The sequence below is a fragment of the Tachypleus tridentatus genome, chromosome 4 (genome assembly GCF_004210375.1).
Source record: "Tachypleus tridentatus isolate NWPU-2018 chromosome 4, ASM421037v1, whole genome shotgun sequence".
In the NCBI taxonomy this organism is placed as follows: domain Eukaryota; kingdom Metazoa; phylum Arthropoda; class Merostomata; order Xiphosura; family Limulidae; genus Tachypleus; species Tachypleus tridentatus.
This window is the reverse complement of record NC_134828.1, coordinates 21964056-21991716: the sequence shown is the minus strand read 5'-3', so window position 1 is coordinate 21991716 and position 27661 is coordinate 21964056. Positions and strand designations below refer to the sequence as shown.

Sequence of the window (27661 nt, the reverse complement as noted above, 5' to 3'; positions counted from 1 at the left end):
CTGAAGAGACATGAAGAGTTCCTGAAACCTGAAAGTATTATACTCCATCTCCACTGGAAGTCTATGTTTTATAATTAAAACTAACCCAGATATATTAATAATATAAAACAATTATGGCTGAAATGATCTACTCATTTTACCATTCTTTCTTCAAATTCCTTCCATTCTTCTTGTAATGTGTTTTGTAATTTCTGAAGCAAACTATAGAGATCTCTGTGAGTTTGGGCTTCCACTTCCATGACCATCTGCAGGAACTCTTGCCTTGCTCAGCTGCTTAAGGAGATGTTCTATCACCTGATACAGATTTGTGGGAAAAATAAGTCAGTAAATTCTTCAGTATTAGAAAGCTAGATTTAAGTGGACTAATTGTCAGTGTTTAAACTATAACAAAAGTAGGGAACCAGCTTAAAAAAACATTGTACATACATCTGGCACACTGAAATTTAGAAATTCTAAACATACGTCCAATAGAATGAACACAAAATGAAAAGTAAAACAATATCACATCATACTGTGCACTATTATTTAATAGAACAAAAAATATCGAAAAAAAGGATAGGATTTACAGAAACAATTGCTTGTTTGATACAGTATTATGTTCAAAGAAAGATAATTCTTTCTAAAAATGGTTGTTTTAAAGTCTGTATTTCAGAAAGTCAACATAAAGTTCAAGGGCCCCACAGGAAGAAGGCTGATTGTATACAAGGGTGGTGGTTGTTTTTTTCAGTTCCAAAATAATCCTCCAATTAATTATTTTTCTATTAGATATTTTTGTTTAAGTTTTAAATAAATGTAATTATTATGTAATACTATTTAAGTTTTAAATAAATGTAATTATTATGTAATACTATATCCTGTACCATTTCACGTGTGTCTACCCTAAAATTACGTATTTTCTCTGTTTATAATTCTCTATGAATCTAGAAAAATACAAAATTCATAGCAATCCACGACTCTTTATTATTATTAACTTCTGATAAAAAGCAAACTACTTATATCATAAGAACTAACCCAGTAATGAATATATTTAGTTAATTTAATAAATCTTTATGTAAAATTATTTGAATCTAGTAATTCATCAGTTACGTATCCTAACTGCTGGCGACAATTTTGGACATAATCCTAATAATACCTCACAAGGTTCAGCCAGGTTAATAATTCAGATTAATGCTACATCAATACCCTAAGCTAACAATTCAAAATAATTTTCATGATAAAATATATGTAATAACAAAGAAAAAATAATAATAATCACCAAACAATTTAACCACAAAACTTTTATTAAAGAAAGCTGCCATTAGGAAACTTTTAAAGAACCTCTGAAGTAAAATGAAAGCTACCTAAATGTAAAATCAGAAGCTCAGTGACTGGTTCAGCAGGTTGAGGAATTCAATCTAGTACTCATTTTATTTTTCCACAACAGTAGCTTACTGATATCAAATAGAAGTTTGAAAAACAAAAGAGTAATAACAAAAATATTTCTTAAAATGTTTTCCTAAAAACACTGTCTGTTTTAAATTGCAACCAATAATTATTGAAAATAAACAACTTACACGAGGGTTCTTAAAAATGTCAAATCATATAACAACAAATACTCAGAAGCCATGGATACAAGCCTACTAAAGCAATTAGAAGCCTTCTGATGTGATTAAACAATGACGAAATTATCCACAGCCCTCATTTTTCAGTACATGATGCTTACCTATGTGAGGGACATTAACCCAGTAAAATGCTTAAAACTGCAGGGGATCATTTCAAAACATATTCCATATACTCTTAGGAGAACAATAACTTTCTCGTCCTGCCACCTATGGATTTAACAAGTGCTGCATGACCAGGCCAAAACGTTATGGGAAAGAAGAAAAAAGAGAGAAAAAGAAACCATGAATGTTTCATAAAATGAAGCCAGCATTAAAAATCTCATATTTAACAATCTCAAATGAAAATATATGACTCACAATATTTTGCTTATCAAGGAAATATTCTTGTCGAGCAAGTTTTAGCTGATAGTCCCCCGTGATCACTACAGCACTGTTCATCTGTACGTATTGCTGTACAGCATTTGGGACAGCTGATTTAAGCAGCTCTAGAACCTGATGCTGAACAGAGTGTTGGCTGTTCTCCATTTGTTCTTGATGCTTTCTGACAAGAAATAAACATCACATTAAAATTTTTCCAAACTTATAAAATAGTAATTGTTTTCTTCTACAATAACTACAAATATATTACACTACATCTTCATATAACAATTCTCTCTCTTTAGAATCCAGCATCATTATATCTTACTTATACTTTTGTTACATTTAACGAGGTTTACTTTAAATATTTTTCTAACTTAAGCATATACGTGCTTATATATCTAAGAATCACATGAAATAAAGATAAATTAGCTCACATAAATACTGATTATCATAATATTAAACACTACTCAAATTGTGGAAGTTATCATTTTGAATAAACTAAAATCCAATTTTGTCCAAACCTTATATCAGCAGCATCAGAGGTAAAATCTTCAATATCAAGCTTTTTCAGTTTGTCTTGTAAGACGGTCACTTTGACATCCATGGACCTTTCTTGTGCATGTTCTTTGACCCTGGCTTCTTCTGTAACCTGTAAACTGAGAAAAACAAACATACATATAGATGTACACACAAAGACACCACCCTAATTTGTTTGTAGCTATACATATATGTATATACATAAGTTATCAAATAAATAGTTACGCAGACTCTTAAGTGTTAGTTACATAAGAAAACATACACATGTATGTACACAGATATACCAGCATAATTTTGTTGTAATTTTATATATACATACATAATATATTAAAAACAGGGTGTTTGGAAAGTCACTGTGCAGTTTTGTAATCATATTTTGTTCAGTCTATTTCAAGCCAGCAACTGATAGCAGTGTTTAGAAACAAAATAAGAAGGATCCAGGCCTGTATTTGGGCCAACGGGGGTCACTCTCAACATTGTTTATAATTGTCATTCATATTTACCTCCTGTATTCTATATTGAAACATGTCTGTTAATAAATATATAAGTGCACAGTGACTTTCTGAACACCATGTAGTTACACAGTGTAATAAATGTGTTAGTTACATAGAAAATATGTTTATATATATACATATATACACAGCATGCCTACAAGAAACAATGCTATTTTAGATTTATTGTTAATATTTAATATAGATATTGTTGAGATGATAGAAACTGAAGAATATCTGTATGGAAATGATTATTTCTCTGTGACGACTGATGTTTTGCTGCATATGGAGATCAGAATTATGATAATTTGGTTACAAATTCCAAAAGTAAATTCTGAAGGTACATAACAAGAATTATTTACTGTAAGTAGGGCAGCTGAGTTATTTGGAAACACTGATCAAATGAGGAAGATTTTAAAATTTTTCAATATTTAAGATAAACATTTCTTATAGAAAGATAAGGGTGGGTGTAAGTGAAAAACCAGGTTGGCTCACAAAGGGTATGAGAGAAAATTATCACAAGTTTAAGATATTTAAACTGACAGGATATTTAGTATACTATAGAAGATCAAGAAAGTTGGTGAAACAGAAAATTAGGACATCAAAAAAAATATAAAGAAAGGTTGGCTTAAACTGTAAAAGTTAAGAGGAATGATTTCTTAAATTAAGGGCAAATGAAATGTCAGAATATAGTAGAACCCTTGAAAGATGACAAAGGAAGACTTCAATATCTAATGATTATAATATGGCTGGGTTATTAAATCTAGCTTTTCTTTCATCTTTTACTAATGAAGGTTGAAGCAGTATTCAATATTTTGAACAGCTGATAAATGGAAACAAGATTAAACAATATGACTCCATTAATTCTGAGCTGGTTAAGAAAAAAAAGAAGTTATGCGGTAAAGTTCTCCCATGGGTTTTAAAGAAAGGTTAAAGATTTGGCGTGTGAGGCACCGATAGTACTTTAATCGGTCCTTGAATAGCAGGAAGGAACCAGAGAATTTGAAATTATCTAATGTCACTCTTCTTTTCAAGGTAATAAAAATTGTCCTAGTAATTTATAGACCTATTAATTTTACATCAGTTGTGTGAAAAAATTTGAAAATTCAATAAAAAAATGCTTCATTAAGTCATTTTAAAAAAATTTAGAATTTCATTGGATATTCAGCATGGTTTCATTAAGGGAAAATCTTGCCTTAAAAATCTTTTGACATTCTTTGAAAAGGTTATTGCTTATGTAGATCAGGGTAGATTTGGTGCATCTGGATTTTTTATAAAGTGTTTGACAAGATGTTACATAAACATCTTCAAAAAAATATCTATAGGTGTGGGAAATGAGTTAACTAATCTGATAGAAGAGTGGCTGGATGGAAGAAAGCAGAGGGTTGTTGTTATAAATGGAGTTCAGTCAGACTGGATTAATGTCATAAGTGAGGTACCTCTGGGCTCAGTCTTAGGACCTTTCCTCTTTTAGATTTACATCAATGAAGAAATGGTCAATAAATTACTTAAACTTGCAGATGATATTATGGTATTGGTGTTGATAGCTGTGAAGAGGACGCTGCCGATTTACAAAATGATTTAGATTATTTAGTGAGTTGAGTGAATAAATAGCAGATTGGTTTTAATTACAACAAATGCAAGGTAATGCATGTGAGTTATCATAATATGAAATAAAAATAACCTTAACAATGTCATGAAAGAAAGAGATCTTGGTATAAAGGTTCATCAGTCTCTAAAACCATCCAAACTGTTGTTGGTGGTTAAGAATGTAAAACAATCCAAACAGTGTACTGTTGCTGGTGGTTAAGAATGTAAAACAATCCAAACAGTGTATTGTTGCTAGCGGTTAAGCATGTAGGATTTTATTCTAAAGTCTTAAGTCAAAAGATGATTTAATTTCATTATATAGATCAATGGTTAGGCCATACTTGAAATACTGTGTTTCAGTCTTGGGCTTCTTTCCTTAAGAAGGACAATGAATCGTTGTAAAGGTCTAAGAAGAGGTTACTAGAATGGTGCCTTGTTTGGAAAAGTTGTCATACAAGAAGAGATTAAGTTATTTAAAACTGTCTTCTCTTGAAAAAAGAAGACTGGAAGGGAACCAATTCTGAGCAAGGTGTTTAAAATTATGATGTGAATTGACAGTGTTAATGTATCATCTTTTAACATATTTAACAGTGAGAACAAAAGGACTAGTTAACACAAATAAAGATTTTGGCAGAGTAGGAGTCATGTTCAGTTGAGAGTTTTTTATACTAAGAGGGTGTTTACTTCTAGAATGGGTTGACTCTGGATGTCATGAAGAGAAAGCTTGATACGTATATGAATAATAACAGCCGGCTTTTAGGTATATTTTTTTTAATTTACAAAAGTTTACTTTAGAGTATGCAACAGATGATATAGACCAATAGGTCCCTTGTTCTTCTAAACATTACATTATGGTAAAATATATGCAAGAAATAGATCGCATAAAACTTTTATCGAATTTATTCAAGCTTTATTCCATTAAAATAATTACATAATAATTCATAGGCTTATTTTGAATTAAAAAAAAAACTTACACGTGTCTGAGCCGATCCAATTCCTGTTGGTAATTTTCACAAGTTGTGTTGTCAGGTCCAAACACGTACTGAAGTTCTGAGGAATCTAGGTCGAGTAATTCACATTCTGACAAGCTTTGTTCACCAGCAACAAGATCAGCCATTGGCTATAAATTGTATTACAACATCAACATTTTCTTACTAATTCTAGTTCTTTGACTTCAAATTATATGATAAACCTGCAACTAGTGTAACAAATATAAGAGTGAAAAACAAAACATTTTCTATACATTTTTTTCAAAAAAGATATTAATATCTTTTTTAGTGACCAAATCACAGAACCTCAAAGGCTCATCCTAAATCACAATTCTAGACTTTTAAAAATCATTATAGTTTCAACTTCACAATTATTCCAAATCAGCTTGGATGTTAGATGTCATCCTTTACAAGTGCTTTTGACTGATAGCCTCTAATGAAGTAAGGACCAAACACAAAAAATAAAAATTATATTGATAATGTATTAATGTGTGAAGATCTCATATGTAGTTTACATATAAAATAAGTGTTTTCACCCACTTTTGTGTCATAACAGGATAAAACAGAATTATTCAGTATAGGGTCGGAAGTGCAACAATATAAAAACAAGAGAATAATTTGAGGGATAGCGTATATTAGCAATCTTGTCAAAAATATTCATACTCAGGTAAAAATTCAGAAATAGAGTTTGCTATCTGATAGTCAAGTGTTGGGTTTAGCTCCATTTACATTCTCCAAACTGAGGAAGCTAACAGAGCTACTGACATGTTAGAAGCAATTAGGTTTTTTTAGGTCATAATTATGAACTGTGTATTATTTTGTCATTAACTTTTTCTAATAAATTATTAAGTTTTATTTCTCAACAACTTTGTTGATCCAGTGATATTGTACCATGGGCAATCATGAGTCACCCCAAATGCTTTTGACACACAGTTTTTAATAATTCCATGTTCAAGTTTATGCATTTGAATAAATGTGTTCAAAATATTTGTCTTTGTGAAACCAACAAATAACAGTGGAAATTGTGTAATAAAAAATTAAAATGCACCCAATTTATTATTTGTATGATTAATAATTCACCACTGATAATAAAAGTGTTTTGTTTTCAGACTCTGCACCCCAAAAAAAAAAAATTAGTTGCATGATGCTTCTTACAATATGATTTATAATTAACATTCCCATTAGATATACATGACTGTTTCTATTTAAATTTAATGCAAGATAATTACATAGCATAAATGTTCAATTTAGTTATTTTTAAAAGTGACAGTTGATTGCAAGCTTGTTTACAAATTAGACTTTGTGTAGTTCAATAGTTACAAATTGCTGATGGTTATATTATAACATCATGTTACTAGAACCTTCTGAGTTTTTCTTCTTGTTTTAACCCTCTCTCAAGTTTTAGGTTCTTACCTTTTATAAAACATTTTTAAAAATCCTGAATTTCCCCCTAGTGTGTGAAATGTGACATTTTTACCCAATGCATTTTATCAACCCTAATTTATTCACCACCCCTCAAAAGAAGTAAGTTTAATGTAAATTACTAATTATAATAATGTCATTGCTCAGACAAAGTTAAATTTTCAGCCTTCACTCTTGTTTGGTTACAGTGCTATCAAATACAAAATTGTACCTCCTCTTGCCACACCCACATGTAACTAACAGAAAGACACCCACTTGTAACCAACAGAAAGACACCCACTTGTAACCAACAGAAAGACACCCACTTGTAACCAACAGAAAGACACCCACTTGTAACCAACAGAAAGACACCCACTTGTAACCAACAGAAAGACATCCACTTGTAACCAACAGAAAGACACCCACTTGTAACCAACAGAAAGACACCCACTTGTAACCAACAGAAAGACACCCACTTGTAACCAACAGAAAGACACCCACCTGTAACTGGAGAGAAAACACCCACTTGTAACCAACAGAAGACATCCACTTGTAACCAACAGAAAGACACCCACTTGTAACTAACAGAAAGACACCCACTTGTAACCAACAGAAAGACACCCACTTGTAACCAACAGAAAGACACCCACTTGTAACCAACAGAAAGACACCCACTTGTAACCAACAGAAAGCCAAGATTTTCATCTGCCGAATGATTTATTATATTACATTGTTTTTTGTATCAATTTCTCTTTCAGTAAAAGCTTCATTTCCATACGAAACACATCAATTAGCTAAGAATTTGTAACATCTCTTATTATCAAGTTAAAATGCTTTGAAAATTGTGATAGTTATAGAACATTCTTTGCGTTTTGCACGTTGGTATTCTATGTTCTTTGGTGTTTTGTTCAATAAAAGATTATTTGATGTACTACTACCATTAATGTGAAAAAGTAGGCTTAAGTGTCATCCACAGTCAACGGCAAACAACAAAAAAGGCCCATATAAAGTAAGCACTTGATTTCATGTTTTCCATGTATACCATTCATTTATTGTAAAAGTAACTAAACTGTAAAAGTAAGAAACTTGGAGTGGCCCGTGGGTAATGTAATTCAATAGCATAACATAAAACGCACCTTCTCTGTGTGATTTAATACTTACAGTAACAGTCATTAAACATAGTTCAAAGGGTAGTGAAACAATAAAATATTTAAATATAAGCAGATGTGTGCTGTTACAACTGTAAAGCTATTTAAGATAAACAAATGTAGTTCCATGTTACAATCTCAAGCTATTCTAGAAATAAAAAAAAAGAGTTATCTAGATTTATTTTGATTTTTCTCAAGGTTATGCAGTCAGTCAAACTGACTAATCTTCTATAGAATTAAGATACATAAAATATTAAATTAAATACACTTTCACAGAAAATTCATTTGAAATGTATTTAAGATTATCAGTATGATGTCAACACGAAAATCACTATGGAATCAGATTATTAAAAGAAAAGATTTGAAATATTCACAAAAAAATCTTTATTAAAAATACTGCAATAGAAAACTTATTTTTGTTTTATATAAAACACACGTAATGTTTGTTGAAAATCTCCCAAATTTTATGAAGATACAAAGACTATATTAATAGTTAGTACTAACAAAACTATAATAGTGCAAAGTAGTCACGTGGTCATTTAATTTGACCAAGCCCATGTTAAAATAGTAAATTGGTATTGCATTATAATACCCAGTAGTGTGTGGAAAATTCTCAACCTCTGTCAGGGTATAAACACTTATAAAAAATTTAGTTTGGTACATAGGTCTAGACTAGGTGATTGTGAATTTTACCATAAAAAGCTCACAGAGGTAATTTTTTTAAAGTGAAATTATCACAGATTGTATTGTTAATAACAGAGCACAGAAAAAGAATTTGTCTTGTTAATTCTGTTCTGAAGTAATTAAACAAGTCTGTGTGGATTTTGATGGAAAAAAGAGGATTATTTAAAGCTCTAGCTACAACTGTTATAATAAACACTATGTAACAAACGTTTTGCTTTTTCTTGTTCCTGGGCAGAAAGTGTTATTTCCCAGTTGCTTATGCCTAAAGTAAATGGAAAAGACCTATTTTTCTCTTCAAACTTTGCTTTTGTGACCTGGGGTATATAAACAAAACATGATGGGAGACTATATTTGGGGTTGATACATGAAAGTGATTTACATTACAGTTGCAAATCTTAAAAAACTACTCACTTCTAAACATTTTTGTATAACTTGAGTATAAATACATGTAAATCTTGATTCTTATGTTGTTTTATTCAGACCTTATATAAGTGAAAATGTGCAAATTTGCCTGTTTTTTACATGGAAAATAGGTTAATTTCAAATTTCATTATCCCAGGTCACAAAAGCAAAGTTTGAAGGGAATAATGGCCATTTTCTGTACTTTTACAACATAAGCAATTAAGAAATAACATACTATCCATGAACAAAATTTGTGTTACAAAGTATAATCAACAATGTAACAAATAATTGTATATGTATTTAACTTATTTTTAATACATTACTTTAAAACAAGTGGACTGTGTGTTGTTTGTTTATTGTTGAAACTTATCACTAACAAATCACAGACACCCACTGTACAGAATCCAGCCAAATTGAATCCTGAGAATTCCTATTTTACACTAGTTTAAAATCAACATACGATATAATTTTATACATCAGAACACAGGTTAAAAGTAACTTCAAATACATTCACGCTATTAGCCCTAATATTTTTTCTGACCAAATGTTTCTCGATAACCATTCAACTAAAAGCTGTCATTCCTTAAAAACATTGATTTCATTACAGCCTCAATACACAAACCTCATTCTAAGAAAACTAACTAGAAACATCTAAAGTGAAATAAGAAATCCTTCACCTTACCTGACAAAACTGCTTCTTTATATAAGCTCTTAGCTGGTCGAGGAAACGTTCCTCTGTTTCATAGTAAGAATTAACGTCTAGAGACGTGAAGAAAGAACCAGGAACAGAGAAATGATTACAACTGTCTGGTTCTTTCCACTTTTTTTCATTTCCTGTGTGTAGAAGCTAATAAGTCCTTCAATTGGCTCAACAGTTGAATGTATGCTTGATGATACCTGTTAAAAAGTAAGAATTTTACTAACAAGTGCCCACCATTAACTGAAATTAGAACAAATATGTTGTAACTAAACTACTATGACATTAGAACAAGTATGTTGTATGCTGTAACTAAACTACTAAGAAAATACTTGGTGGCCCAAACACGAGAGAACTCTGATGCATCATTAGCATAATGTATATTTAACTTAGCACACAACAGAGACAGCTGTAATGCCCACCAGTAAAATAAATCTCTCTAACCCTTTCCAGATAGATAACAGGTGAAAGGCCATGACATCTCAACTCGCTTTTTACGATTTTACCAAACTTCCTATTTTATGAATTTATTCATTACACTTGGTATCAAACTAGAGATTATAATTCAAATTTCATATTACACATTATTTAATTTGTTAATTTAAAAAGAAGTAATAAAAACACCCCAACACTGATTTTTGTGTATCATGTAGTACATTGAATGAAGCACTGGTTCATATTAGATATCTGTGATGTCAAGATACAGAGTCTATAGTTTTGTACAAATTAGCAACTCAAATTACTGATAATTATATATTAGAATATAAAATAAAAACTTCCTGTCTTTTCTACTTGCTGGGATATTGCTCATGCACTGAATCAAACATAGCAGCTGTGCCCACTTCTTTCCATTTATGTAAACAGTCCCTTATATATAGGTATTAACTTCTATATATGACATGTGAATGACCAACTGAAAGCTCAGAATGTCCCCTTACGATTTTTTCAGTCTCTAGCCTGTTCAAAATTTCACATTCTTTTTAAACACAAATATAGCTCAGTTACTAAATACTAAACTTGACAAATTACAGTGTAATTATATGGTACCAATATAGTACTTTGATTTTTTTTTATTATTCAAATGTACTTACAAAAAATAGAAAAATATTTCATTTCATATCCTCCACATGCAAAATTTCTTAAGACTTACCCAACTACAACAAGCAGTGCTGAGTACAAAGGTTATAACTAGAACTGATAATTGTTTACCTACTTCTTTATTTACTGTTCTATGTTATAAGAAAAATAATTTTAAGAACTTGTTTGTAAATAACAATAATCTATATACATATAGAATGTATAATAATAAATACTAGTCCACTAAAACACAGCCAAGAAGGTCACTTTGTAAAGGCTAAAGGTCAATTTTATATTACTGAATATGGTAACACAAGTGCATTTGCACCACGTCATTGTAAGTTCTGTATTGTTTGTCAGGCATGAGTTGAAGGTCAATACAATAAAAATAATATATATAAACTTATAATGTTATAAGGTTTAAGCTATTTTTGGTCTAAATTTACATTTATGTTTTTGGGTTATCATCTGTAGTCATTCTAGAATGAAAAATGCATATTTTATATTTATTTCCAAATTTGTATGGTAGTTACGAGATCGGTCAAATTGACTGAACCCACAAAGAGATTCATTAGTGAAAATAACAAAATATAAAGTGTTTTTTTTAAGAAACACTTCATAATTATCTGAACATTATAAGAATTTCACATTTGAAATTTGAAAAACTTCTGCTGACGTATTGAAGTATTTTCAATCTTACAATGAAAATTACTTTGCATCTTGGATAGGCAACATGAAAATAATGGCCAACAAACCTTAATACTGAACAAAAGAAATCTTTTATTCTGTGATTTCAAACACTGTTATGTTTACTGATAATCTGCCAAATTTTGTGAAAATATGCTTAATAATTTAAAAGTTACAGCCTGAAAACTATAACATGCACAAAATGGTTTTGAGTTCAGTCTTAATTTAAAGTCAAACAATGTAATCTAAACTGTGGAATATTATTCCCTTCCACCTCACAAGTTATAAGTGAAAGAGACGTGATTACATCCTTGATAAAAACTATTAATTCATAATTCAAAATAAACTCTACAATTTTTCTTATTTTAAGAACTATATCTTATCAAACTAAGCACAGAAATCTACAAAAAGTAATAACAGCACATGAATTATTTACCTTAATCATAAAGATCTTTTCATGACAAAAGATTTTGTTACAAGTTGTCTTCAAGAAAGAAGCTATCCTTTAATGCAAATCTACAAAATGGGTTACTTGCACTCTGTAAACTACAGAGAATCAAACCCCAGATCTTATTGTTGTAATAAAAATTAAGTAGTTTCATAATGAAAGATCCTATTAACATTCTCAGAAAAATAGTACTCAATTATTTCATTAGCTATATCCAATTCTACCTACAGCCACATGTACATTCATCTGTTACAGCCACAGATCAGTTCCATATACTTTTCACAGTGTATTGGTCCCAATAGATTTGTAAATTCACAAAACGCATTTAATGTCTTCATCAATAAGCAGGTAGAATCAAAAATGATAACTTACATTCAACTAACTTCACAGGCAAAAATAAAAGACATCAAAACGTTACTGTCGTTTCTTCTGCTAGATTACTACACAGTTTCAACTAAGCTGACAGGCAAAAATAAAAGACATCAAGAAGTTACTGTCGTTTCTTCTGCTAGATTACTACACAGTTTCAACTAAGCTGACAGGCAAAAATAAAAGACATCAAGAAGTTACTGTCGTTTCTTCTGCTAGATTACTACACAGTTTCAACTAAGTTGACAGGCAAAAATAAAAGACATCAAGAAGTTACTGTCGTTTCTTCTGCTAGATTACTACACAGTTTCAACTAAGTTGACAGGCAAAAATAAAAGACATCAAGAATTTACTGGGTTTTTTTCTGCTAGATTACTATACAGTTTCAACTAAGCTGACAGGCAAAAATAAAAGACATCAAAACGTTACTGTCGTTTCTTCTGCTAGATTACTACACAGTTTCAACTAAGCTGACAGGCAAAAATAAAAGACATTAATAAGTTACTGTCGTTTCTTCTGCTAGATTACTACACAGTTTCAACTAAGCTGACAGGCAAAAATAAAAGACATCAATAAGTTACTGTCGTTTCTTCTGCTAGATTACTACACAGTTTCAACTAAGCTGACAGGCAAAAATAAAAGACATTAATAAGTTACTGTCGTTTCTTCTGCTAGATTACTACAGTTTCAACTAAGCTGACAGGCAAAAATAAAAGACATCAAGAAGTTACTGTCGTTTCTTCTGCTAGATTACTACACAGTTTCAACTAAGTTGACAGGCAAAAATAAAAGACATCAAGAAGTTACTGTCGTTTCTTCTGCTAGATTACTACACAGTTTCAACTAAGTTGACAGGCAAAAATAAAAGACATCAAGAAGTTACTGTCGTTTCTTCTGCTAGATTACTACACAGTTTCAACTAAGTTGACAGGCAAAAATAAAAGACATCAAGAATTTACTGGGTTTTTTTCTGCTAGATTACTATACAGTTTCAACTAAGCTGACAGGCAAAAATAAAAGACATCAAAACGTTACTGTCGTTTCTTCTGCTAGATTACTACACAGTTTCAACTAAGCTGACAGGCAAAAATAAAAGACATCAATAAGTTACTGTCGTTTCTTCTGCTAGATTACTACACAGTTTCAACTAAGCTGACAGGCAAAAATAAAAGACATCAATAAGTTACTGTCGTTTCTTCTGCTAGATTACTACACAGTTTCAACTAAGCTGACAGGCAAAAATAAAATACATCAATAAGTTACTGTCGTTTCTCCTGCTAGATTATTACACAGTTTCAACTAAGCTGACAGGCAAAAATAAAAGACATCAAGAAGTTACTGTCGTTTCTTCTGCTAGATTACTACAGTTTTAACTAAGCTGACAGGCAAAAATAAAAGACATCAATAAGTTACTGTCGTTTCTTCTGCTAGATTACTACACAGTTTCAACTAAGCTGACAGGCAAAAATAAAAGACATTAATAAGTTACTGTCGTTTCTTCTGCTAGATTATTACACAGTTTCAACTAAGCTGACAGTCAAAAATAAAAGACATCAATAAGTTACTGTCGTTTTTTCTGCTAGATTACTACACAGTTTCAACTAAGCTGACAGGCAAAAATAAAAGACATTAATAAGTTACTGTCGTTTCTTCTGCTAGATTACTACACAGTTTCAACTAAGCTGACATGTAAAAATAAAAGACATCAATAAGTTACTGTCGTTTTTTCTGCTAGATTACTACACAGTTTCAACTAAGCTGACAGGCAAAAATAAAAGACATTAATAAGTTACTGTCGTTTCTTCTGCTAGATTATTACACAGTTTCAACTAAGCTGACAGGCAAAAATAAAAGACATCAAGAAGTTACTGTCGTTTCTTCTGCTAGATTACTACAGTTTTAACTAAGCTGACAGGCAAAAATAAAAGACATCAATAAGTTACTGTCGTTTCTTCTGCTAGATTACTACACAGTTTCAACTAAGCTGACAGGCAAAAATAAAAGACATCAAGAAGTTACTGTCGTTTCTTCTGCTAGATTACTACAGTTTCAACTAAGCTGACAGGCAAAAATAAAAGACATCAAGAAGTTACTGTCGTTTCTTCTGCTAGATTACTACACAGTTCCAACTAAGCTGACAGGCAAAAATAAGACATCAAGAAGTTACTGTTGTTTCTTCTGCTAGATTACTACAGTTTTAACTAAGCTGACAGTCAAAAATAAAAGACATCAAGAAGTTACTGTCGTTTCTTCTGCTAGATTACTACACAGTTTCAACTAAGCTGACAGGCAAAAATAAAAGACATCAAGAATTTACTGTCTTTTCTTATGCTAGATTACTACACAGTTTCAACTAAGCTGACAGACAAAAATAAAAGACATCAATAAGTTACTGTAGTTTCTTTTGCTAGATTACTACACAGTTTCAACTAAGCTGACAGGCAAAAATAAAAGACATCAAGAAGTTACTGTCGTTTCTTCTGCTAGATTACTACACAGTTTCAACTAAGCTGACAGGCAAAAATAAAAGACATCAAGAATTTACTGTCGTTTCTTCTGCTAGGTTACTACACAGTTTACTTTGTTTGAAAAAAAAATTGCAACAAGTCTTGAATACAAATACCAGATTGTTGTGAATAAAACTAACATGCAATAATATTCAACCACATAAAACACATCATGTAGTCTTAGACAAGTGATTCAAAGAACTGCAAGACGTGACGAACACACCTGTTTGCTGACCGAAACAAACTGTTCCTGTTGTTTGCACAAGTCATGTTGCAGATCTCTAAGAAGGTCTTCCATCAACAGTCCGTAGTGGTTGTTTTGACTAAGTTGAATGCTAAAATATTAAAAAATGTCTTTAATAAAAAGAGCAAACCAAAATCACATAATGACAGTTTTGTTAAAATATTATTTTAGTTTATACAAGCTCTTTGGAAATCTTGAAACATGCTGAATTCAGCTGCAAATTCTACACTAACAAAGACAATCTCAATCATCTACTGTCATTTTCTACTTATAAATTGCATAGAACAATTAAGTTTTGTTTTGAAATACCTTACACTTAAATTTCTATTCAAAAGAACAAAAACACCAATCTTGCAATAATCTATCAATGCTTAAACTATTTAATGTCTCTATTTACCAAGTAAAGAAAAACCTCCTAGTATGAAGATATTAATTTACAAATGTTGCAAAACATGTTTAATATTAGACTACAGAAAGAACAACTGACAAATTGAAGTTTTAAAATTAACATTACCTTAAAACATCTCTCTGGTGTGTAAGCTCATTAACTCTGGCTTCAACTGATGAGAGTTCAGCTCTGATCAAAGATACCTTTTCCCTATTTCATTAAAAAATGTCATAATTATTGTTTATGCATAAAATGAAAACTCAAATTATATGACAATACATTATCAGTTATGAAGATGAGTAGAATTTTGAAATAAACTGCTCACTGTAAACATACGTTTACCCTGAAAATTTTGCATACAAACACACTAATATAGAAACTTTTCTTATACATTTAGTTTTCAAATAAATTCTCAACTATTAACAAACTAAAGCTAACAAATTAGTTTTGTTCCTTGTGTTTGTGCATTTTGCCAAAGAGATTTGCAAGCCACCAGCCCTCTGAAAACTCCCACCTAATTTTACATGAAACTATGTGAATATCTGCCACTGTATGAAGAAGGTTATATCACATTGCAGAACCTTCTACCAATAGGAGAATGATGCACATCCATGCACAATGATTCTCCTTACGTTTCACACTCATGAATCTGTTCTTTGATGAGCTGATGAAGAAGTAGACACTGAAAACTTGGGAGAATGGGAGAAACTGTGTGCAGATGTACCTATTGGAAATAAATGTTCAGGTGATGAAAACATTACTTTCAAAAATTAATCCCACATGTGAAGCTGTGAAGGAACAGGTGCAAAACTTGACCTGGGTAAGCACCCTTCAGAAAGTGTACAAAGGAAGCACAAAGGACATCACACCCAATTGCAGGGATACATCCACAAGAAACCATATCTCATCTCCCCCAGGGTATAATCTTTGCCAGTATAGGAGAATGAGAGGCAAAGATGCAATAATTGTGTAGCTAAAATGAGAACATGTGTGCATGGCCATCCACGTACTCACACACAAGCTCTTGGACTGCCAATAGGTGTAAAGACACTGAAGCTTCTTCAGACCATTTCTTGTGTGCTCATAGACTCTACCATCAGATACAAAATCAGTTATCAGAGAAAGGCACTTGTAATAACTATCCATGTTCACCTCCTCTACTGCCAACTATCTGAAGGCCCTTTTCCAACTTTAGAAGTAGAGTACGTGAGAGCTACATCACTTGTGTGTACACTTGATGAACGGAGAGTGAGGATCCCAAGAGAATGTACCAGAATAACTTCAGTCAGAAAAGGTCTTTTACTAAAGACAGTGCAACAGGTGACTGCAAAATCCTATTTTATAAAGCTGGCAAGCAATAGCCAGAGAAGTGGACAGAAATACTGTTTTTGGTGCTGAATATTTCCAAGATAGTTCAAAGAATAGATCCAGTTTCAATCAGACTTGGAAATTAATGTGTGTGTGCGCACGTGCTCAGAAATAACGAGGAAACCTCAAGTTAGCTTATGAAACACTCTATACAATTGGCACATGTAGATCCAGGGCAAACTGATATGAGCACTTTTAGTTATCCTGGCTCAATGCAGATTTTGGGTAAGTATACCCTGAGATACAAAACTAGCCACCTAGCAAGTTCTACAGTAAATTTCAGGAGAGAAAACAATCTGTGTACTCAGCTATTTAAAGACAAAACAAATGAATAAGAGAATGGCTATAGGCAAAAATTTAAACCCTTCTGAAGGTGAGACAGCCAAGTGACTCATACAGTGAGCAATGAAGGTGTGGGATTATCCAACCTCAGATAGACAAGCTGGTGGATCCATCCTTTAAGAGTGGTAGAAAAGAAGTATCTGGTACAGAAAGAGTTCAACAATATGAAAGGATAGTGATGGGAGGCCCGCAAGAAGGAAGTTCGTGATAAATAATAAACCACTTTGATGGAGTCTGTCCAGATCTTTACTATCATGGAGGTGGAAAATAGATGGAAAGAATATGGGAGAAAAGGTGTTACCAAATTCCCTAGCTGCTGCAATCTTGGGAAAAAAGGCTAGCTGTAATAAAGGAAAAGGTGAGGGCAATGGAAAAGAATTCCATAGATGAATCTATGGCATATAAACCTGAACGACAATGACCACAAGCAAGGAGGAAGAAATATGTCTTCAGGTAGAGATGACACATCAAACAAGTTGCTAGAGGTTTCAAAAAAAGTATCAAATAAGAGTGTGGTGGGACCACATTTAGATTCTCATCAAGCAGTAGAATAAGATGAGCAGGGTATTGGATAAAGAAGGAACAGAAGAGAGAAGAAAAGACAGATAAAGAAAATATCCTATGGTATCAGAAAAAGAGGAAGATAGTATATAATGCTACCCAACAATTCACAGTGGTACCTAAAGAAAAGCTACAGAAAGGAAGAGGTAATATGTTGAATGGTCTGTCACTTGAGGGAAATAAAGAATGATGGATAGACCAACAAAGACAAGCACACCACTTATGTTGGTCCACTGAAGAGAAGGAAGAGTGATAAGAGTAGGACGATTGGAAAGCTACTTATTAGTAAAGTCCGACTCAAATTACAAGTTAGACAAATCCAACATGTAAAGAGGTCACTCCTTGATGAAAGAGTAACACATAGGATTTGGTGAAAAGGGACAGTATGTTGGGAAGGAGAAATGTGGGCTTGGATAAGAGAAGATGGAATATGTCAGACTATTTAGTGTAGATAGTATTATTAATTTATTTATGTTTGTAGTTCATTGATTTTGAGACAACTGAACATTGTGTTTACAATCCATTAATGTCAAGGCTATGAAGATTTGTGGAAGGCCTAAATAACAGATATGTAAATAGCTGCAGCCAGGCGAGTGGAAAGAGAATAAAATAAAGTCATGTAAAAGTGAAATTCGGTCATAAAAAAATCAGAAAATGTAAAGTTAACCTTCTTTAAAGCGAATGGCTTAAAGATTGATATAACGAGATTAACTTGTTTCTAATGCATATGTATTATTTTCAAAACAAGTGAAGTGCATGCTGTTCGTTTGTCATGAAATTTATCACCAAGTAACAGATGTCTACTGTAGAAAAATCCTTAACCTAACACACTCATATATTTATGTTACTATAAATACTATTAAAAAGTAGTTCATGACAGTGTGACAAAATCCAAAGTTGGGTTTGCCTGTAAAAAGCCATCAAAATGGAACCTACTAGAGTTATTCTAAATCAGAGCAACTCCACAAGAGAGAATGCACAGAGGAAGAGATAGGACCTAATTGAAGGCACTGATACCAGGGATGAGTAGCGAAGTGCAAGAAACCAAAAGAAATGATGTTTGAAGTTCGAGGGAATAGATCCAATGGAAGACTCCGGGGTAGAAGGACCGTTTTCTTCACAGGACATGGTCTTGTCTGGAAATACAGTCCACAACAATATCCAGTGCACCCAGAACAAGAAAGGCTATTAGATATACTCAACTGGATTGGACTAAAAAGAGGAGGTCCTATGTTTGAGAGCAAGTAATCCTGGAGTGTGTGCCCCCCAGCAGTTGATGTGCGGCATGAGTGTAGAATTGTTTGAATGGATCATTTAGTGATGATCCATAAGACAAAAATAAAAATATTTGCATGCCTAATACACAGCAAGCAGTTCAAGGGTGTTGGTATACAGAGAATGTTCCTCCAGAGACCACGACCCCACAGTTAGACTGTCATTCAGAGACACACCCCATTCTGACTGAGAACCATCCATAAATAAGTGAAGGTCCAGTTTGAGAAAAGTTAAGAGAATGCCAGAGGTCAGAGATACTATTAGAATGGCTTAGCAATCACACAAGGTACTCCAGTATAGAACAGGGTAATTGCACTGTGAAAAAAAAGCATCCAAAACATAAACCTTGGCCATCCACAGACCTGGTTTGAAATGGCCAGCAGAGAATAAATAAATCATCCAAAAATGTGGAAAACCAAGAAACATTTCAGAGAAGACAATAATTAGCATCATCCCCCTGTTTTTAGGGAAACAACAAAAAGGTTGAAGTGAAAACCAGGAAACGAATCATGAACCCTCTTAATCCCTTATTTTCCCACTCAATCCAATACTGCCCACTTGAGAAATTGAAGGTGACCAGAAGTGGACAGGTGGTAAAATGAGACAGGTTGGGATGAAGGAGGAGGAAGAAAATGTAGAAAAAGACCATGTGAAGAAACTTGAATAATTCCTCTGTCAGCTAAAAAACTTGTTCAAAGTCTGCAAAACATGACACATGTGCTTCCACGGGTCTCAAACCAACCAGTTGGTCACTGGCAATTAGATTGATAAATGAGACCTCAGATGGAAGCGGGAAGGGAAGAGGTAAATATCCCGGATACCAGAATAAATAAGAAGTGGGAGCAATGGAAAACTACAAAAGATAAGAAACATTGGTGGTAAAAAGCTTAAGTCCATGATTCCATCAAAAAAGGTACATCACAAAAATATCCAGATGAAGAAATGGAACAAGATAAATGTCCCAGAGAAAGGTGAAAGTGTACAAGACTTGAGATAAGAGAGTAACTCTTCCCAAAGGATTCAACAACAGAAAAACCAGATGAGAAGAAAAAGGCCATCACAGGTGGAATGGGCCATTGTCAACAAGAAAAAAAAAAAAAAAGAGATGAATGAGATTCCTCAGAAAAATTATCAAGGAAGCAGTGAAGGGTTTCTGTTATGAACTGAAAGGAGAAACAGAACTGAAAAATGGTACTGAGAAAGGCTTAAAAACAGGAAAACTGGGAACTGAAAGGAGAACCCGAAGATAATGAATCCAACCAAAATTTTGCAAAAGTGACTCCAAAGACTGGAAATCAAGGAACAGGAAATTGCCATATGGGATGGTGTGTCACACTGATACTGGTGGATGGTCTTGCAGTTCAAATTCACATGGTTTCTCATGAAATTAGGAGGAAGTTTTCACAAGGCTAGTGGTTTGAAAATCTCTTTGGCAAAGTGCACGAACACAAGGAAGAAGGCTAATCTGTGTGAAAAAGTGGGTATTTGTTTCAGTAAAACACTTCATACATTAAAATTGTTATAGTGTTATCTGCATTTGTTATTATTTCTATAATGACAGACAATGATATGTCATACAAGCAGAGTTAGTTGAAATTTATAGGAAAACACCACTTAAATCTACCCCTGGTTACAATCATTTTTGACACTGCATGAAGACTATGACCCTCATAAAGAATTATAAAAGTAGAAATTAACAATAAATTATTACTATAAATGGATTTAGTGATGGTTTATACATGCATGTGTGTGTGTAGATTATATATATGAAAGAGAGATAGTTTGTACTCCCTTGGACTAAATATGAGAATGAATTACTTAACAGTAGAGATGGAACAAATATTAGTTTTGGTCTGATGATGGAAATTGGAAACACAACGTAATAACTTTAAAGATACCTCTGTCATTGTTAAATATAACTGTGCTTGGGGTATCAAGAACCTTAAGTCAAAATGGAAGACTGTGATATTGTGGAAATTATTGAGACTTTGTTGGATGTGGAAAATACACTGACAATAGGAATTATTTCAGAATTCCAAGTTATAAGTTGTTTGATGATGGATCTAATTATTTTATCTCCAAAACTTCAGAGAGCCAATCAGAGGGAATGAAGTTAAAGATTTATCATCAACCACAAAGGATGATTCAGTTGCAAGAAGTAAAGCAGGGGAACATTTGGGAGAAAAGTAATAATTTTTTACATGTAAACTATCCAAGTTTCAAGTGAATATAATCAGGTTAAACACAATCAATTAAGAAGCTGAACAATAATGTGATTAGCAAAGTTCAATAATAACCTACTAACAACAAGTATATTTTTCTAACAAGCTAGTTGGCTTACATTTCAATAAGCAGTAATAGACTGGTACCTTACAAGAATTTAAAAATGAAATCAATAATTTCCTAAAAGTCAAGAAAGAGTTTAAGTTTTTACTTTTTAGGGCAGTCTTGAAGGACCAAATGATCCCTTGTTGGTTGTCTGTCTATTATGTCAGAATACACTTTGAAATAGAAACTGGTTGAAAAGGGTAATATATACTGTGGATGATGACTAAAATATGCCACACTCAACACTTCCATCAATTGTTTTTATGAAGGCCTATCACAGTCGTTAACATTCTGAGTTCTTCCTCTTCCAACAAAAGGGAATCCTCAATATTCATGGTACTTTAAATTATTATAGCAAGATTAGAATACATTTATCTATGAGGCATTTATTCCCTTTTTATTACCTATATTTTGGTGCACCAGTGATACCAAGTATGAGGCACAAGTATACCCAATTTGATTTTAATAATCATCAGTATATCTACCAGCTTATCTTCAAATTGAAATTCTTTTTTGGCAGGATAATCTATGAAACGTTTTGTGTGGTCAAATAGAATCAATCAAAAGGATTTGACCTCCAGAGTCCAAAACTGTAATTAGATATCAAATTGGTCAAGAGATGATGAAGATAGAAGCTAAAAGTTTGCACTTGAGAAAAATACAAACTCAGAGCTGTTTTATGAGCCACTCAGCTGATCCTCAAATTGAAATTCTTTTTTGGCAGGATAATCTATGAAACTTTTTGTGTGGTCAAATACAATCAATTAAAAGGATTTGACCTCCAGAGTCCAAAACTGTAGTTAGATATCAAATTGGTCAAGAGATGATGAAGATAGAAGCTAAAAGTTTGCACTTGAGAAAAATACAGACTCAGAGCTGTTCTATGAGCCACAACTAATAATAAGTATTGAATGTGGTAACACTGACTTCAGGTATCCTGCTGTGTAACATGCAGAATTCTAAACAAACACAGATAATTGGATACAACAAATATTCACTTCAGATACATTAAAAAAATTACATAACTAATAAGGGCTTGCAGAAAAATGTAAATAGTGGGTGGGTCTACCTAAATACCACAGCTCAAAAACCATGTTTGTTTTGGTACTCTAACTCTTTCACATTTATTAGTTTATCTCTGGAAAAATGTATACATTTTAAAAATTATTTAATGACCTGAACTGCATTAATTCTTTCTCAAAAACTTAACCTAAGAATCTAGCATATTCCACTTTTTTTTCAAAGTGACTTCACCTCAAGACATCCAGTGGTACAGACTGAGACTCAAATGTCAAACAGTGTAATGCTTTTTCCAAAACTTCTTCCTTCAACACAGATCCACGACATTTTAACTCTTCATACCTAAAATACATAAAGCCAAAATTTAATTAAACACACACTATTAGTAACATTTGATAAAATTAACAAACTTCCTTTAACAAGTCCCTCAAAAACCAATGGGGGAATATTTTTATTGAAAAAAACAAAAACTATCCAATCTATTTTTTTAAGTTAAAGTCAAATTTTTTGGACACATTTATTGGCATTGGGGCTGCACAATAGGTATGGAAGTTTCCAAATGACAGACAGTCTACATCATAAGTTAAAAGTAATTATTAATATTAATACAATGGTTATTAATATATTTTTAGATATTTATCACAGGCATTTATTATACAAATAAAATGCACACATATATATATTAACATATAAACATATTTATACATTTTCAAAGTTATTCAAATTGCATGGGTATAACAGAAAAGTTATTAACATTGGAGAGGCATAATGGAAAACTACCAAACAATGTTAAGTTCCTTTATACCCTGATAAATATTAGCTACTAGCATGCAAAGATATATAACTAAGTATTCAGGTTTATTGATACATACTGGTGGAGTTCTTCTTCTGTCAACACATTTGCTCTATCAACACTGTCACAGAACCAGTCAAGGAATGGAACCAAAGGCTTAGTTTCAAACATCCAATCAAAGCTGCAACCATCCAAGTCTTTTGCTCCAGGAAAACCAACTTTGATTAAAGTTTGTAGAAATTTTCCACCCCCATTCATCTCTTCACTCATGTCACTATAAAAACACACATCTGACATAAGAGACAATAAAAATCAAACATAAACAGATTTTGATCAAGAACTGTGATTAAACCTTTAAGATGTTCAAGAAATCAATACCAATGAAGGAAATCATTGTTTCTCTTGTCACGTTTCACATAAAGATACACGAGGTCTACACTCAGTAGTCATCCCTGATTTTCACGTGATGGAAAGCAGCTACTCAATGCCATCTATTGCCAACTCTTGGGCTTATATTGTCAGACAAAACAGTGGAATTTGACCATCAATCTTCTAATGCACTCAGAACTAAAAATTCAACAATTTCCTTTGTGTGTGTGTGGAAGGGAAGATTAGAAAATTCAAATAGGTCGTTACAGCTTATCCTCGTTGTCCCTTGTACAATATTCCAAACCTCACATTTCTAAGTAAACAAATTTATTATCACACAGCTGGTGAGAGAATAGGTATTGAACAAATGACTACTCTCATTTAGACATCAATTCTAAAAACAAGAATCATACTATCACATAGTTCCACTTCCCTAGTTCTACACACACAAGTTAATGACTACTCTCATTTAGACTTCAATTCTAAAAACAAGAATCATACTATCACATAGTTCCACTTCCCTAGTATTGAACAAATGGCTACTCTCATTTAGACATCAATTCTAAAAACAAGAATCATACTATCACATAGTTCCACTTCCCTAGTTCTTCACACACAAGTTAATGACTACTCTCATTTAGACTTCAATTCTAAAAACAAGAATCATACTATCACATAGTTCCACTTCCCTAGTATTGAACAAATGGCTACTCTCATTTAGACATCAATTCTAAAAACAAGAATCATACTATCACATAGTTCCACTTCCCTAGTTCTACACACACAAGTTAATGACTACTCTCATTTAGATTTCAATTCTAAAAACAAGAATCATACTATCACATAGTTCCACTTCCCAAGTTCTACACACACAAGTTAATGACTACTCTCATTTAGACATCAATTCTAAAAACAAGAACCATACTATCACATAGTTCCACTTCCCTAGTTCTACACACACAAGTTAATGACTACTCTCATTTAGACTTCAATTCTAAAAACAAGAACAATACTACCACATAGTTCCACTTCCCTAGTTCTACACACACAAGTTAATGACTACTCTCATTTAGACTTCAATTCTAAAAACAAGAACCATACTATCACATAGTTCCACTTCCCTAGTTCTACACACACAAGTTAATGGCTACTCTCATTTAGACATCAATTCTAAAAACAAGAACAATACTACCACATAGTTCCACTTCCCTAGTTCTACACACACAAGTTAATGGCTACTCTCATTTAGACATCAATTCTAAAAACAAGAACCATACTATCACATAGTTCCACTTCCCTAGTTCTACACACACAAGTTAATGACTACTCTCATTTAGACTTCAATTCTAAAAACAAGAATCATACTATCACATAGTTCCACTTCCCTAGTTCTACACACACAAGTTAATGACTACTCTCATTTAGACTTCAATTCTAAAAACAAGAATCATACTATCACATAGTTCCACTTCCCTAGTTCTACACACACAAGTTAATGACTACTCTCATTTAGACTTCAATTCTAAAACAAGAATCATACTATCACATAGTTCCACTTCCCTAGTTCTACACACACAAGTTAATGACTACTCTCATTTAGACATCAATTCTAAAAACAAGAATCATACTATCACATAGTTCCACTTCCCTAGTTCTACACACACAAGTTAATGACTACTCTCATTTAGACTTCAATTCTAAAAACAAGAATCATACTACCACATAGTTCCACTTCCCTAGTTCTACACACACAAGTTTTTCAAAATAACTTATAGTAAGCTGGAAAGTGAAAAACTAATTTCAAGTTAGTAGAAATATCAGCATGACTATTAAATCAACCAGATGTGTAAACATCATTAACAACTGTTAGAGCTAACTCTGAAAACCAGCCAGACTTTTACAAAGCATTCTTAAATGGTATAAATGAAATTGTAAAGCATAAGTTTCAAGTATTATTTATCTAGTTATGACCTGTTTCTTACTGCTTACAAATATTTCCTTCTATCATTTGTTTCAGCCCTAGATTTATTTGCTCATTGTAAACATTAAATATTAGTAAAAGAATTTTATATTAAAAAAACAAACACAAAGTTACCCTTTGTGGTGACACTTGGATACCGAGTTCATTACTAATTATTCATTTAGGATTCAAAATTGCTTCTTTGGCATTTAAAATAATATTACAAAATATATTTTTGTTCATCTTCTGGTTCTTTTATACCCAATTAATTATTATTGCTCTTCTTATTTTGTGATTTTTGTTGTATTAAAAACATTGCTTTTGTATTGGAGATTTTGTTGTTTATTTAACAAGTCTTGCCCAAAATGATTCCAAGAATAACATGGAACATTTACCTAAGACATAACATTTTTTTCTGTGAGGCCCTTCACTTATTTTCAAGACCATAACCTCCAAAATGTATTTTACGTGTGTGTGTGTGACACTATATATACCTTCATACAAAATAAAATTATCATTACACACAAACAATTGTAATAGAATTTTACATTTTTATTGTTAATTGGTTATTTTTTTAACATATGTATTCTCCTTGCATCAGGTATTAATATTCGTACTACTTACGTAGTGTAGAATATACCTGAACTTATACATCACTAACTACTTGTAGTAATATTAATAGTATATTACAAGTTACTTTAACTATCAATCAATGAAACGAAACTTTCAGAAGCAAATATTCTTGAACTTGAAAAAGTCAATAAGTTTTAAAATATACTAAAGGTAAGTTGTTCACTAAAGTAGAAAAAATATTCTTATTCTTTTTCGTGTTTATTCAAAAAAGCTAAATTTTTGATGTTAACTAAAGTTTTACTTTTGTCATTTTAGATTTCTCTTCATTTAACTTACAGTTACAAGCTGATATTTTTTATACTTAATATTTATAATACTATTACTAGTATTACCTCTCGTTGTTATAATCTAGTTTTAGTACATTAATAGTTTCTTCAGTGGCACTGGTATTGGGTAGTACGTCTACTAGCTTTTGTCAGTAAGAGGCCCAGCGTTTTGTTTACGTGATTACAGAGTAAATTAAAACTTACACACTATCTGACGAATAACGTTACTTATTAAACCTACACATTACGTAAAAAGACCTTTCATTCACATTTCAGTTAGAATACCGTTGTTAATTGACTTCTTCAACCGAAATCGTCTTTCGTAATTTTAACTTCAAATTTCAGTTGTTACTCTTAGTCCTAAATTACATCTTATGTTAAGTGTCATTCATTAAACTACGTTAAATCAAACAATTTAGATGTGTTTGTTTTCCCGCCGAAAAACGTATTCGATTTCAAACGAAAAGACTGCTAATATCACAAAAGAAGAAAATCAAAAAGTATAAATAAATAATCTTGCTTTTACAAGATACAACAACTAATTTTATTTATTTAAACTGTACACAACAATTTAACCATTAAGTATCATAGTAGCTCAAAGGTGCATAAATAGTTTATATTGAAGGTTGAAAATAAACGTCTAGCTTTCAAAAGCTTTCAGTTTTGGTCCGACATGGCCAGGTGGTTAAGGCACGCGTCTCGTAATCCTCGGGTCGCGGGCCCGTATCCCCCCACACACACCAAACATGCTCACCCTTTCAGCCATAAGGGCATTATAACACAACAACCAATCCCACTATTCGTTGGTAAAAAAGTAGCCCTAGAGTTAGCGGTGGGTGGTGATGACTAGCTGCCTTCCCTCTAGTCTTACACTGCTAAAATAGGGACGGCTAGTGCAAATAGCCCTTGTGTAGCTTTGCGCGAAATTCAAAACAAACCAGACTCTCAGATTTTTTATTTTTATACATAAGGCACTATTCAAGTAAAAATAGGGAAGGTTTCTGCTCTCAAATATTGAAAGAGACATTGAAAGACTAAAATCAAATTTTCAAGTTATGTGTTCTGATGGATTAATATCTACTTCATTCAGATCTGTTTTGAATTTTCCTACATAATGTTCGATGTT

General features: G+C 32.3%; 2 protein-coding genes across 3 annotated transcripts; both read right to left on the bottom strand.

The window, feature by feature from the left end:
* Positions 1 to 201: 201 nt before the first annotated feature.
* Positions 202 to 2144, bottom strand: LOC143248079 (HAUS augmin-like complex subunit 3). The gene is made up of 2 exons (XM_076496515.1): positions 1959 to 2144; positions 202 to 294 (listed from the first exon to the last, which is right to left on the bottom strand). The coding sequence occupies exons 1-2, from the start codon at positions 2124 to 2126 to the stop codon at positions 202 to 204; spliced, it is 261 nt and encodes an 86-aa protein (XP_076352630.1). The 5' UTR covers positions 2127 to 2144.
* Positions 2145 to 2492: 348 nt separating this feature from the next.
* On the bottom strand, positions 2493 to 26974 carry LOC143248266 (HAUS augmin-like complex subunit 3). 2 transcript variants are annotated; one of them, XM_076496676.1, is made up of 8 exons: positions 26602 to 26974; positions 23387 to 23581; positions 22749 to 22856; positions 15747 to 15830; positions 15212 to 15323; positions 9886 to 10100; positions 5554 to 5699; positions 2493 to 2617 (listed from the first exon to the last, which is right to left on the bottom strand). In XM_076496676.1, exons 2-6 carry the CDS (start codon positions 23575 to 23577, stop codon positions 9963 to 9965), a joined length of 633 nt encoding a protein of 210 aa, XP_076352791.1. In that variant the 5' UTR covers positions 23578 to 23581; positions 26602 to 26974; the 3' UTR covers positions 2493 to 2617; positions 5554 to 5699; positions 9886 to 9962. The 2 variants fall into 2 exon arrangements, with proteins under 2 accessions (XP_076352791.1, XP_076352792.1); XM_076496677.1 differs by having other exon boundaries at positions 26821 to 26973.
* Between the last annotated feature and the right edge of the window lie 687 nt (positions 26975 to 27661).